The 12,139-nt window shown below is 48.7% G+C and overlaps 5 protein-coding genes across 5 annotated transcripts; 4 read left to right on the plus strand and 1 right to left on the minus strand.

Annotated features, from left to right (window-relative positions):
* Positions 1-311: 311 nt before the first annotated feature.
* Positions 312-1,549, plus strand: N7533_013460 (transcription factor domain-containing protein; the record flags this gene model as incomplete). Its single annotated transcript, XM_057110110.1, has 2 exons — positions 312-734; positions 785-1,549. 2 exons carry the CDS (start codon positions 312-314, stop codon positions 1,547-1,549), a joined length of 1,188 nt encoding a protein of 395 aa, XP_056952812.1.
* A 146-nt stretch (positions 1,550-1,695) lies between these two features.
* On the minus strand, positions 1,696-3,915 carry N7533_013461 (putative phenol monooxygenase; the record flags this gene model as incomplete). Its single annotated transcript, XM_057110111.1, has 5 exons — positions 1,696-2,081; positions 2,135-2,588; positions 2,657-2,679; positions 2,747-3,518; positions 3,574-3,915. The coding sequence occupies 5 exons, from the start codon at positions 3,913-3,915 to the stop codon at positions 1,696-1,698; spliced, it is 1,977 nt and encodes a 658-aa protein (XP_056952813.1).
* A 1,186-nt stretch (positions 3,916-5,101) lies between these two features.
* N7533_013462 (uncharacterized protein) lies at positions 5,102-6,180 on the plus strand (the record flags this gene model as incomplete). Its single annotated transcript, XM_057110112.1, has 4 exons — positions 5,102-5,159; positions 5,234-5,700; positions 5,761-6,040; positions 6,116-6,180. 4 exons carry the CDS (start codon positions 5,102-5,104, stop codon positions 6,178-6,180), a joined length of 870 nt encoding a protein of 289 aa, XP_056952814.1.
* A 925-nt stretch (positions 6,181-7,105) lies between these two features.
* N7533_013463 (flavin-containing monooxygenase) lies at positions 7,106-9,231 on the plus strand (the record flags this gene model as incomplete). The annotated part of the gene is given in 8 exon segments (XM_057110113.1): positions 7,106-7,388; positions 7,464-7,657; positions 7,707-7,871; positions 7,924-8,089; positions 8,150-8,218; positions 8,271-8,787; positions 8,798-8,964; positions 9,050-9,231. The coding sequence occupies 8 exon segments, from the start codon at positions 7,106-7,108 to the stop codon at positions 9,229-9,231; spliced, it is 1,743 nt and encodes a 580-aa protein (XP_056952815.1).
* Positions 9,232-9,644: 413 nt separating this feature from the next.
* Positions 9,645-12,063, plus strand: N7533_013464 (uncharacterized protein; the record flags this gene model as incomplete). Its single annotated transcript, XM_057110114.1, has 4 exons — positions 9,645-9,819; positions 9,875-9,929; positions 9,991-11,630; positions 11,693-12,063. Coding segments are annotated over 4 exons (2,241 nt in total), but the record flags the coding sequence as incomplete, so codon positions are not given.
* Positions 12,064-12,139: the final 76 nt, after the last annotated feature.

Here is a 12,139-nt window from a genome sequence, read left to right on the forward strand (position 1 = left end):
CCGCTCTCTCCACTTCGCAGAAGGTTACCACTTCTGCAGGATTGCATTGTACATATTTTCTATCAATCTGACCTATTGACGGAGACTCTTGGGCTCCCAAATTGGGCCCAGAATGCCCCGAGGCCCCGAAACAAGGTCAAGATGGGGATGTTTGAACTGGTAGTGCATGCCAACTCTTGATCGGAGAATCCCGAATCAGCTAACTCCGTTGAACATGCAGCCGGAAACGACGGAAAAAGTGCGACGAGGCTCGACCTGGCTGTCAAATATGTGTCGAACGAGAAGTTGAATGCGTTTATCCTGACTGGTCTATGGTCAAATATGCACGTACTCGAGACCGCGTGCGAGAATATCAGAATACCAACAACAACCCCACATCTAGCCGGCCGGTGCTGCTCCCTGCAAATCCCAGCAGCACCGAGACGAAGTTTGTTTATCATTTCTCGACCATCGTGGCTAGCTTGATCTCGTTTTCCTTTCCTCAGCCCAACATTTCGAATCCTTTTCTTCTTCATGTTCTTCCACGAACTTCCAGCTCAACACAGGTCCAACGGGCCGTAGAAGCCGTTGCTGCGGCGCATCTGTACCACTTAGGAGCAGAGACGCGCGACCGTGCAACTCGACTTCATTCACAAGCTTTGAGCCTCTTAGCCACTGAGCTTTCATCGCCACAACTAGATGGTACTGCCCGAATTAACCTGCTAGCCAGCAGCTTGTTATTGATTTACTACGAGGTATGCCCCAAATTGTCGACATTATAGCCAATTCTAAAAACCGCTTTCAGATTGTTCTCGGCAACTCAGCAGATAATGCATGGTGCCATCTCCAGGGAGCTAAAGTCTTGTTAGAATACCAAGATGAAACTGTGGACAATTCATGTCTCCTGTTTTTTCGGAAGATTTTCCAGTATTTCAATGTCATGCTGGCCCTATCTCTTGGCAGACAACCTCTCGTGATTTCCGGTGTGCATGGCCCCGAGTTCATAGACAGGATAGATACCGTCTTCGGCTGTGCCGGTAGACTATGGCCTCTGATGCACCGTCTAGCGGATCTGATCGGCCGAATCCGACTTGGTGAGGATGGCACAGAGGGAGCCGAGTCTCTCATAGGCAGCTTGCAGGTCTGGTCAATAGAGTCATCCCACTCGTCCGACGCGTATATGGAAGCCATGGTGCAAATCGCGAGGGCGTACAAATTTTGCGGTATTTTGATGCTACGCATGATAATAGCATCGGCTGACCCATACCCGGACCATGCCCTTCTGAACTCCCGCGACCAAGAGCTATACCGTTCCGCATTTGATAGTGTCCTTCGAGTCTGCGTTCTGTCAACGCCCATGGCCACTCTCACTTGGCCATTGTATATTGTGGGTCGCCTCGCCGGATCAACAAGCGACAGAACAGTCATCATGCATATATTTTCACAGTTCCTCGAGAAACACCACATGAAGGTTGTCGATGGAGCGAGAAAGGCCGTGTGGTCCTGTTGGGGAGAGGGTATGTCGGAGAGGCGGAACTGGAAGAGTTTACCACCCGTGCTGTTGGGATGAAGTATACTTGAATCCTCCAAGTCCAGTTGGCTACTTTTGTAGTCTAAATATGCATAGCGTATCCTTTTATTTCAAAAATGTTTTATTTTTTTCTTCTTGTTTAGGTATCAATCCAAATTGGAGAGACCCGTAATTGAACTTCAGACCTATACCGTACAGATCAATGATTCCAGAAATCTCTCCACGCGCTCGGCGTCCTCCAAGGTCGCCACGATACCTACATATCCATCTGGACGAACAACTGCCAGCGCTCCTTTGGAAACATCGACACCATAAGTCTGATACACATCGTCCATTTCATGACCGCTGTAAAATGACATCTCTGAGTATTGCTTGACTTCATTGGGAATATCATTCCACATGAAATCTCTCTCCAAACGTGGATGGATAACAACCTGTTCAACCACCGACTGGGGGAATCGTGGAATGACACGTCCAAGTGTGCTGAGGGTTGTCGCGGAAACACCCTGCGGGTCCAGAATATCGGTAGAAGTTAGGCATAAAATGCGGAACCTGCCAGTGGAGGCAAAATCTGGTAGCGTGTTAGCATTGGTCATATGGGATTGAGCTCGGTCCCGATCTTACCATCTTGTAGGTCCCGGCGGTATCCATCTGCATGCCGCACAAGGCGTACATTCAATAATCTCCGACCCGGGCGAAGGATACCGGCTAAATAGTCTTCTCCGGAAATAGGATTCCTCGCACTGTCATCACAGTTCACGGCTATGTTCTCTGGGTACTCGATTCCGCAACCGCTGGTAAAGCCGTTTCCTCGGCTAAAGACCTGCATAAACTCCTCGTGTGTCAATCCTCCAACCCCGTCTCCGGAGGCCCCAATCTTGCCGGAGAACATCGAGGAGAAGTCACGATCAAATGCAATAAGCTCTTCGGCAATGGTGTGTCGCTCTTTATGGTATGTTTCGAGGATGGGGTCCGGCCCAGCAGTTCCTGCACTTGGGCTGAGTCCATGTATTGAGTATGCTAGTTTCCAAGCCAAATTGTACGAGTCCATCATTGAAACATTCATTCCTTGGCCGGCCTAAATCACAGTTAGTGGAAACTGGAAGATTGCATAAATTGAGAGAAGTTTCAGAGTCGAGTACACACCTTGGGACTGTGAGTATGGCAGGCTAGAAAATTCATGTTAGGAAGACAGCTCTAAGGTTCATTCGGTTACTCTGAGGGGTGAAGACGTACCATCACCTGCGATGAACACACGATTCACTCCCTTGGAGTCCTTCACCGAAAAGTTGTCCGTTACACGCTGGCCAATCTGGTATGCCGCCCACCAATCGACCGCTCCATCTTTCTTCGGTCGGATATAATATGGCTTGAACGCAGCAGCCGCATTATCGAAAATCGTTTTTTCGGTAACCTGGCTCCGACGAGATCGAGCGTCTGCTGGTTTGTCGGTCAAAATCGAAGCTTCGGTATCATTGTCTGGGTTGATATCTCCTGGCACTTGGACATAGAGTCGCGTAAGATAGTCTCCCGTCGCAATCCTCTCCCGAGGAATTACCATCACGGAACCTGCGGGCGAGTGGATAGCACACCGACGTCTGATATCGGGGAAATCTGTATCCACGATCAAATCGACAACGCCCCAGATGTGATCCAGCGATTCGCCCTCCAGCTTCAGACCCATGCTGCGCCGGACCACGGAACGAGCACCATCGGCTCCGACCAGATACTTTGTCCGCACCGTGCGTTTCCGACCTTCCGATTCGATCTCGGCGATAACAGGGAATTCAGGGTCCCCTGCCTCATCGATCTTCACATCGATGAGCTTTGTATTCCGCTGGACGCCTCGCTTCGAGTATCGGTGAAGATCTGTTTCCAGGATCCGTTCAATCCGGCCTTGATGAATGGTGACTTCGTGTGGGAATCGCGCGGGGACAGCAACATCCTGAATGATGGACGTTCGCTCAATGATTTTCTCCTTGTCGTTGGAAGGGTTCCAAAACGCGACCTGCGTCAGATGGTTAGCGATTCCCGCGTTGACAGGCAGTTGACAGCCAACATACCTGCCACATCTGACAACCCTCTGTGAGGATCTCATCTGCCAGACCGAGCGATTTCAACGTCTCCAAAGTCCGAGGCTGGAGTCCATCAGCCTGTCCCGACTTCAAGGTCGTCGGCTTTGCATCCACGCAAAGTAGGGACTCGTCGCTCAACCCGTAGCGCGCCAGAAGTAAGTTGAGCATAAGGCCAGCTGGCCCAGCGCCAACAACCACAACCTCGTATTTCTCTACATCACTGCCAGCAGTAGGTTCTGGTTTCGGAGATCGGCGTGGGAGTGGGGGAGCGAAGGATGGGAGAACGCGCAGTTCGCGCGACGCGGCGGTGTATTCGGTGAAGACTGGCATTGAGACAAGCTGGCGTGGCTTGCAGGAGCTACAGGGGTGAAGAACCTCATTATGCACGGCTACGGAGATAATTTATATTAAATGGCTGGCGAGGATATTGGAACGAGGGGGAATGAGGGGAAAAGTGGAGGAATGTCTTTTTTTGCAAGACTGTGTTGGTTCTAGTGGATCGAGGCATGCGATGGGCCACTCAGAGGAGCGAAAGGTGCCTCTGAAGTGGATTGGTGAGATTCTGGTAATCAACAGTCAGGATTGATCCGGGACATTTAAGCTCGGATTTAGACTTGAACAGCTATAGAGTCACGATTTCGGAAATATGAAATATCGAAACCCTTAGTGCCCCTTGTTTTCAAATCGGCCTCCTCCAATTACTATACAATAATATTAGCTAAAACAAATTCACGCGACATACGTTACGGGCCGTTCATGGCAAGACACGTATTAGTTATTAGTTAGTTGTGGAGCCATTCGAGATTAAATGATGTTTAAAAAGTTCCGAGTCCTGTCTTCTTATGGTGTAGCGGACGGAATATACTTGTTGTAGTAGGGGAAAACAATGCATTCAATGCTATGGAAGAGAGAGGTAGAAGGGGGTGAAGAAAATAAGCTATGGAGAGAGGCTGAATTGCTAACTAGTAATTAAATATTAACTAACCAGTCTAGTTGATACCAAAAGCTCTTACTAGCATGATATCTAGTGGTTGGGGTTGATTGACGAAACGTGCTATCTCAGTCAATAAATCACGCTAATAAGTGAGTGTGCTGGCTTTCTGGTCGCACTTGGGGCGAAAATCCCATCGAGGCTCAGCGCTCGCACTGATGGACTATTTTAGAAACACTCCAGCCGCATTTACGGCCGCAGGCGCTCGCACTGGCTTGGGGGCCTAATCGGCACGGCAATAAGGCTGCGCCCCCATCTCGAATGACACAATCAATTTGGAATGGCTGCTACCTAGGTATAATTACCTTTCAGCATCCTAAACTTCGAAAAAGGAATTTTCATCAAAATTGCTACCATCTCTAGGCACCATTGTTATTCGCCAACAACCATTATTTGGAACGTCTTTGCCTTGGTGAGCGAGCATTGAACCGATACTGGTTATATCTGTGACATTCCCATAGTCACCGACTTGAACAAATTCGAGTCGAACCTGGAAGAGTTCAAGTTTCACCGCAAAAAATCAAAATGAGTGGTTTCACAGAAGACCTTGAGGCTGGGCCGACGCATAGTGCCAGGGGTTACGGTACGTGGTGCTCTACTCACGGCTCTAACAGTGAGAGCTCCAAGCTCGATCGGAACTAACGTTTGTATCTGCAGAGCTTCCATCCCTCCAACAGAAAGATGGGTTTCAAAATATACTTCAGACGCGCCGTTTGATCAATGACGAGCTGAACAAAATCAGCGAAACCCAACAAACCGTACTTCGACCCGCCCAGCAGGCAGTGTTAGATGCGACAACCCCCACGGAAGATCACCAGGCTAATTCACGAATGACCTCCATCGAGGAGGAAATATCAGAATCCTTCGGGCGCATCCGCGGGCTGATTGCTGATCTCAAAGCTACGTCTGACCGGGCCGACCCTCGCGTCGAGGAGCAGATTAGGATTATCAGTAATACCATGGAACAACCGTTGCAAGATTATCGCCTGGAACAGACGCAGTTCTCGCGGAAGCTTCGAGAGCAAGTGCGACGTCGATACCAAATTTCGCACCCCGAAGCGACAGAAACAGAGGTATCCGAAGGAGTTGAGAATGTCATCCAGGGTGGGGAGCAGCTCTTTGCAGTATGTGATATCTCATCGCCAACCTGTGTTTATAAACAACTTAGTCTAACTCAGACAAAGGTCCAGGGCACACGAACTCAAAAGGCCAATGATGCGAGAAATGCAGTTGAACAGCGATCGGCGACCATTCGCAGAATCGAACGAGATTTAATGACGGTCGCGACACTGTTCCAAGAGATTGCTGAGCTTGTTGATGAGCATGAGTTTACAGTCGAAAAGATTCAAGATCATACCGCAGCTGCCCATGATGATCTGCGTAGTGGAAATGAGAAGCTTTCTTTTGCTGTGACAAGCGCACGCAATGCCAGGAAGTACAAGTGGTATATTTTGCTAGTAATTGGTGAGTTTAGTTCGGAAGGCAGCTCTAACCTGGAGGGTAACTACTTTCACCGGTTCAATGCTAATAAAAACATAGTCTTAATTATCGCAATTATTGTTGGTGCCTCTGTGGGATGGTGCAAGGCTACGGATCACTGTTAAATTGACGTTCACGGGCGCTTTCTCCAGCAACCCTGACTGGACCTACATGGCCAACACCTGGCCAGTAGTGAGTAATATAATTTGATGAAATCAATTAAAAACAGTATACATTGAGCTTGAGACTCGGAGTTATATTATCTCTATAGGTTTCTGGCTTGTGTAGTACGGTGGTCCAGCTGACCCCGGGCCGTCATTTGAGAATTGCAGACGTGACGACAAAATGGCACTAGGTATAATTCCGCTCATCTGCGGAATTTGGCAATCTCCAAAACGAGGCACCTGCAGTTAGAGGTCCGAGTCAACACGATGGAAAAAAGTGGCGCCAAATACTAGTGCAGCTTTGTGCCGGACAGACCCGACCTATCCCCTGAGCTCGAGGTCCTTTCAAATTTCAAAGTTACTAGTACACACCAAGGAATCGACTAGTTAGTTAGCGAGTAGGGAGCAGCCAAAAGTATACCCCGCGATGGGGTGAAGTGGGGCGGTGACAAGCAGGGGGATTCCCGGTCATCCACTCATAACGGCCATCACTAAATTACGGACCGCTTGCCGGGGTATTTATGATGATCATGCATACTATAGATCCGATATTAGGGAACTCTCCATATATCCGAGGGCTGTGGGTCTCACTTGGGGGTTTTCCTGGTGGTCAAAACGTTGAAAGTATGCACTAGCCGTAGATTGAGATTCATTTTACGTATGATCTTTCCCAATTGAGGAAAGGATGGCTGCGTCAGGGTGTTGCGGAGAAATGAAAGTAGAAAGGTTGAATTTCCACTTAGGGAGAACCCTGGCCAGTTCAAGTTATTTTTAACGCGAAGTTTTTCCGGTGCCAGCTTGTACAACTCTTTAGAAAGACCACAAGGACGGTCTTTGGTTTGGTTATTCTCCGGTTTCTCGAGTATTTTGCCATCCACATCTCACTATGAAACGACTTTCTCGGGTTTTTAGCAGTAGCCCAAAGACTGTGCCTACTCAATCTCGGCCAGCAGCAATTGTACCGGAAAATCCAAAGCTGACTATCGAAGGTCGGTCCATCGATGAAGGCCGACCCCTACGAATCGTGGTTATCGGAGCCGGTATTTCTGGAATACTCAGTTGTATTCGCTTCAGGCAGAGAATTCCAAACATTGAGATCTGCGTATATGAAAAGAATCCGGATATAGGAGGAACTTGGTTTGAAAATCGATATCCCGGCTGCGCATGTGGTATGGAAATTATTCTCCTTACAAACGAATAACGCCAAAGATAAGTTTTTATTTCTAACTTACCTCTACAATCAGATATTCCCGCACATACATATCAAGCAACCTTTGAGCCGAACAAAGAATGGTCTACGTTCTATGCTAGGGCCCCAGAAATCCACAAGTATTGGAAACATGTCGCGGAGAAATATGGTTGCATGAAGTATATCAAGCTGAAGCAACAAGTTAACTCGGCAACCTGGGACGAGAGAAGCTCAAAATGGAAGCTCGAGGTAAGTGGCGCGTGAGCATTAATTCAATGGCGATTGACATGAGTTTTAGATCCAAGATTTGGACAGCGGCTCTTCATATACAGACGAAGGAAACATTGTGATCCAGGGAACCGGTTCTTTGAACAACTGGAAATGGCCAGAAATCCCGGGACTTGATGAATTTAAGGGAAAGTTATTGCATAGTGCTAGCTGGGATGAGGGATACGATTATTCGGTAAGCATGTCATGCAGTTTTCTTGAGATCCGCCCGACTGATATCGGGATAGAATCAACGTGTTGCCGTTATTGGCAACGGGTCCAGTGGGATTCAGATCGTTCCTGGAATTCTACCCAAGGTTACACACATTGATCACTACATGCGCAGCCGCACCTGGGTGTCGCCCACATTTGCAAGGGAATACATAGAAAAACATGGCAACGGAAATGATAACTGTGAGTTTTGTACACTGCTAAACCGATGGATGAGAATCAAAGCTAACAAATGGTTGAAAGTCACATTTTCCCCCGAAGATATTGAGGAATTCAAGAACAACCATGAAGCATACCAGAAGTTCCGCAAGGGTATGGTGAGCTCAATGCACGTGAAAGGCATCAGCTAACTAATGGTTGGTAGGTGTGGAATTGGAGCTCCAATCGATTCACGGAGCTACTCTCAACGGGCACCCAATGCAACTTGGAGCCCACGAGGCCTTTGTCGAGAACATGAAACGGCGACTGGCAAACAAGCCAGAGCTAATCGACGATCTCATCCCCGCATTCCCGCCAGCATGCCGGCGTCTTACGCCGGGGCCGGGCTACCTTGAAGCTCTCACAGACGAAAAAGTCGACATCATCAAGTCGGACATTGCCAAAATCGATGAGAAGGGCATCATCACTGCAGACGGACAGCACAGAGCTGTTGACGCGATCGTCTGCGCGACGGGTTTCGACACTACCTGTACGCCCCGCTTCACAATCCGAGGTCGGGACGGAGTCCTTCTTTCAGAACGCTGGAAAGAGACCCCTGAGACTTACATCGCGGTCGCGACAGATGGATTCCCGAACTACTTCATCTCTCTAGGCCCAAACGCTGCGCTAGGCGAGGGTAACCTGCTACTTCTCATTGAGAAGGAGGTAGACTATTTCACTATGTGCGTAGAGAAGATGCAACGGGATAATATTAGAGCTATGGCTCCGCGCAAAGAAGCAGTACGCCAGTTTCGACGGTACTGTGATGAATATTTCAAGGACACGGTATTTGGTGGCAAGTGTCGCAGTTGGTACAAGGGGGGGCACGGAAGAGGGTCGCATTGTTGCTCTATGGCCTGGTATGTACAGTTTTTGCCCTTTTTTTTTTTCGAATTCGCCGGAATTCATTCCTCTATTTAAAACAGCTACTAACTGACTGTTCAGGCTCATCACTACATGCTATGAAAGTGTTTGCACAGCCTCGATGGGAAGATTATGAGTATGAATACGTCAACGATAACCCATTTGGTTGGATTGGCGATGGTTGGACGGAAAATGAGAAGAACGACAAGATCCATGTGAATTACCTCGATGATGATCAGGTCGATTTTCCTGCGGCAAAGTAGAACAACTTGAAGACGTGAGTCTCAAATTTGAGACATTACCAACCGCAAGAAGCTGAGTGGATACGAGGATACTAGTACCGGTCAGTTAGTTAGGGTTAACTAGATGAAACGTCGGATTTGGGCATTTTTGTACTCCTAAGAACGCACAGGTTGACAAGAGAATATAGAGCTAGTCTATTCTGAATAGTAATCAATCCAGGAAATGTGCTCTATAGGTAACCTTGGTCGGATCAAGTCCGGTAGTGATATCATCCTGCCAATACCATACAATACATTCTAGTGTATCCTCCAGAAGTACATCCACGCGTCATCCCTGCAAAATATGAATTCCAGACCCACCGCGGTACTTGCTATCCACTGCAGAAGCGAAATACGAATACCCTTAAGGTTCTCCCCCTCAATCTTAGTCTTAGCCCGGGAGAAAGCCAACGTTCCTCTTTCTGGCCGATCCTCAACCTTTCCAAGTGAGGAAAATCTCCTCTCCTCCCAGATGGACCACCATGAAGCCCGCCGACAAGCACTTTCGCTGCACGGTCTGTCAGCGGGGCTTCACACGCATTGATCACCTCAAGCGACACCATCTGCGTCGTACGCTGCCCGCATAACTCTCCCCGACTTCGGCATGAGCTAACGTGGAGAACAGATTCCGGCCAAAAGCCCTACTCGTGCGTTTTCTGCAACGAGGCCTTTGCGCGATGGTACGTGCGACCCCCCTTCTGTCTGCGAAATCTTCAAATCCGCACAACTCACACCATGAAGTGATAATCTTCGCGACCATTATAACGACTGCGCCCAACGTGGAGATCGTCAAATCCCCGAGACTGGCCAGAGGGGCCGTCGGCGACATGCATGTCAATCTGTGAGTTCCACGAATCCGACTTCCGCACAACCCAGACTAACTCGCAGTCCCTTGGCTGAAAAGTGTACCTCGATGAAGCTTCGTTGCGACGGTGCAAGTCCCTGTGGTTCGTGCGTGAAGAGAGGCCTCGACTGCAACAATGAACGACTGCTCCGCACCGACGCCCTCCCCGAACTTGACGACCCCATGACGCGACCGTCTACACACAATATGGAAGATGGCTCTTCAAGCTTCGGGTCTCCCTCGGTTAAGCCAGAGATATTCGACCAGCCATCGGACCGCGGATCGATCAAGTTTCTTCTAAACGGCGGCACCGACAGCTTCACCGAACAGTTTCGGCTCCCGCCACGAGACGATCGCGCTCGGGGTATGGAATTCCACAACCAGGTCGGACTACAAGAAGCTGCAGGAGGGATATTCCCATACAACATGCAAGAGAACCGCTCGCATTTTCCCTCGCCAGTTGCTGGTTCGGATCCCTCATCTCTTCAATTTTTCCAAGACACCTTTCTGGACTTTTTCAATGGGCCATTCGGCGATAGCCAAAAGTCCCTGGAGGACCCTTATAATCCTCGCATCGACTTCAATGCGCCTGGGCAAGATCCAAATACTATACCTATGCAACCAGATCATACACCAGTATTCGAGCCGGAACGGCCTTTTGCAATGGCTCTCATCCAATCTATTCTGGCAAGGGCATGGACTGTACCGCTGGATCCCAAGGCACAGGAGGAAATATCGTCCAGTCTCAACTTCTTGCTTACTACTGCACGTATACGCAAATTCTTGTCGCTTTATTTTAGGTACTGGCAAAATAACTGCTCAATCTTCCACGTCTCTTCTTTCGACCCAGAGACGACTTCATTGCCGCTTCTCGCTGCTGTGACATTTATGGGCGCTATGTATAGCGCAGATCCGCGGGAAACATACATTGCGAAGAGAGTTTTGGACTTTGCTGAGCTCTTCGTGTTCTCCAGTCCCGTCTTTTCGCCCGAGACTGAGGTCGCTTCTGTGTTCTCAGGTCACAAGACCCCGGAAGATGACGACAATGACTGGGTGAAGTTCCAGAATTTCTTGGCTGGCCTTGTTATTACTGTTGTTCAGTACTGGGCAGGTAGCCGCGCTTCACGAAATCGTGCGATGGAAAACCGATTTAGCGAAATTGTCAAAGTTGCCCGACGGCTCGAGCTCGTGAAATGCAGACATCAACCCCATGAGCAGCTACAGGAAGATCTCTGGATTCAGACCGAGTGCCGCATCCGTGCCATTAGTGTCATATCTCTGCTTGATTGTGCATTCTTCTTTTACCAGAACTACCCATGTCGTTTGACTCATTCTGAGATGGAATGCGAGCTTCCATGTGAAGAGTCAGTATTTCAGGCCGATCATCCGTTTTCCGAGCCCAATTTTCGGTTTACTCGGGAAATCACCATCTACTCAGCTTTTCAAAATCTTTTTGAGCCTGTGAAAAAAGATGGCCAATCTGCCGATATTTACGATATGGGACTGACGGTCCTGGATACCTTCATTCTGATTCACGGTACGTTCCAATCTATCTCCCTCTAGTCTGGCTTGAATTTTGCTAACACTGGAACGCTATAGTTTTATTCGCCTTCATCAATACGCACATGACACTAGTCGGACTCTTGAAACGGCAAAGTTCTGTCATCCAAGCTTTACAAAATACAACTCATGGAGATGGCAGCAGGAGCATGATACCAGAAGACTCCTTATTGATTTCAATTCGCACAGCTCTGAGCCGCTGGCGCGACTACTGGCTCGCAGTCCGCAGCAAAGTTTCGAACGACGAGTGGGCTTCGATGGGATTCTACAAAAACGGGTATAATTTCTGGCTTGTCTCGCAGCTTCTCATTACGAACAAGGATGCTGTTGATGTCATTCTCCAAATGGAAGTTCATTGCGAAGATAAGCTCGAGAAATTGAAGGTTTTACTCAAGGACGAACAGGACTAGCGAGCGGTGTGCTGCCATTTCATCTTGCTTGATAGAATAATGAAGGCGTTATTGGGGCTTTCTTTTTTGGTCTCTT

The sequence above is a fragment of the Penicillium manginii genome (genome assembly GCF_028828005.1).
Source record: "Penicillium manginii strain IBT 31320 chromosome Unknown utg000011l:1.0-1395921.0:1.0-1396616.0, whole genome shotgun sequence".
Classification (NCBI taxonomy): Eukaryota; Fungi; Ascomycota; class Eurotiomycetes; order Eurotiales; family Aspergillaceae; genus Penicillium; species Penicillium manginii.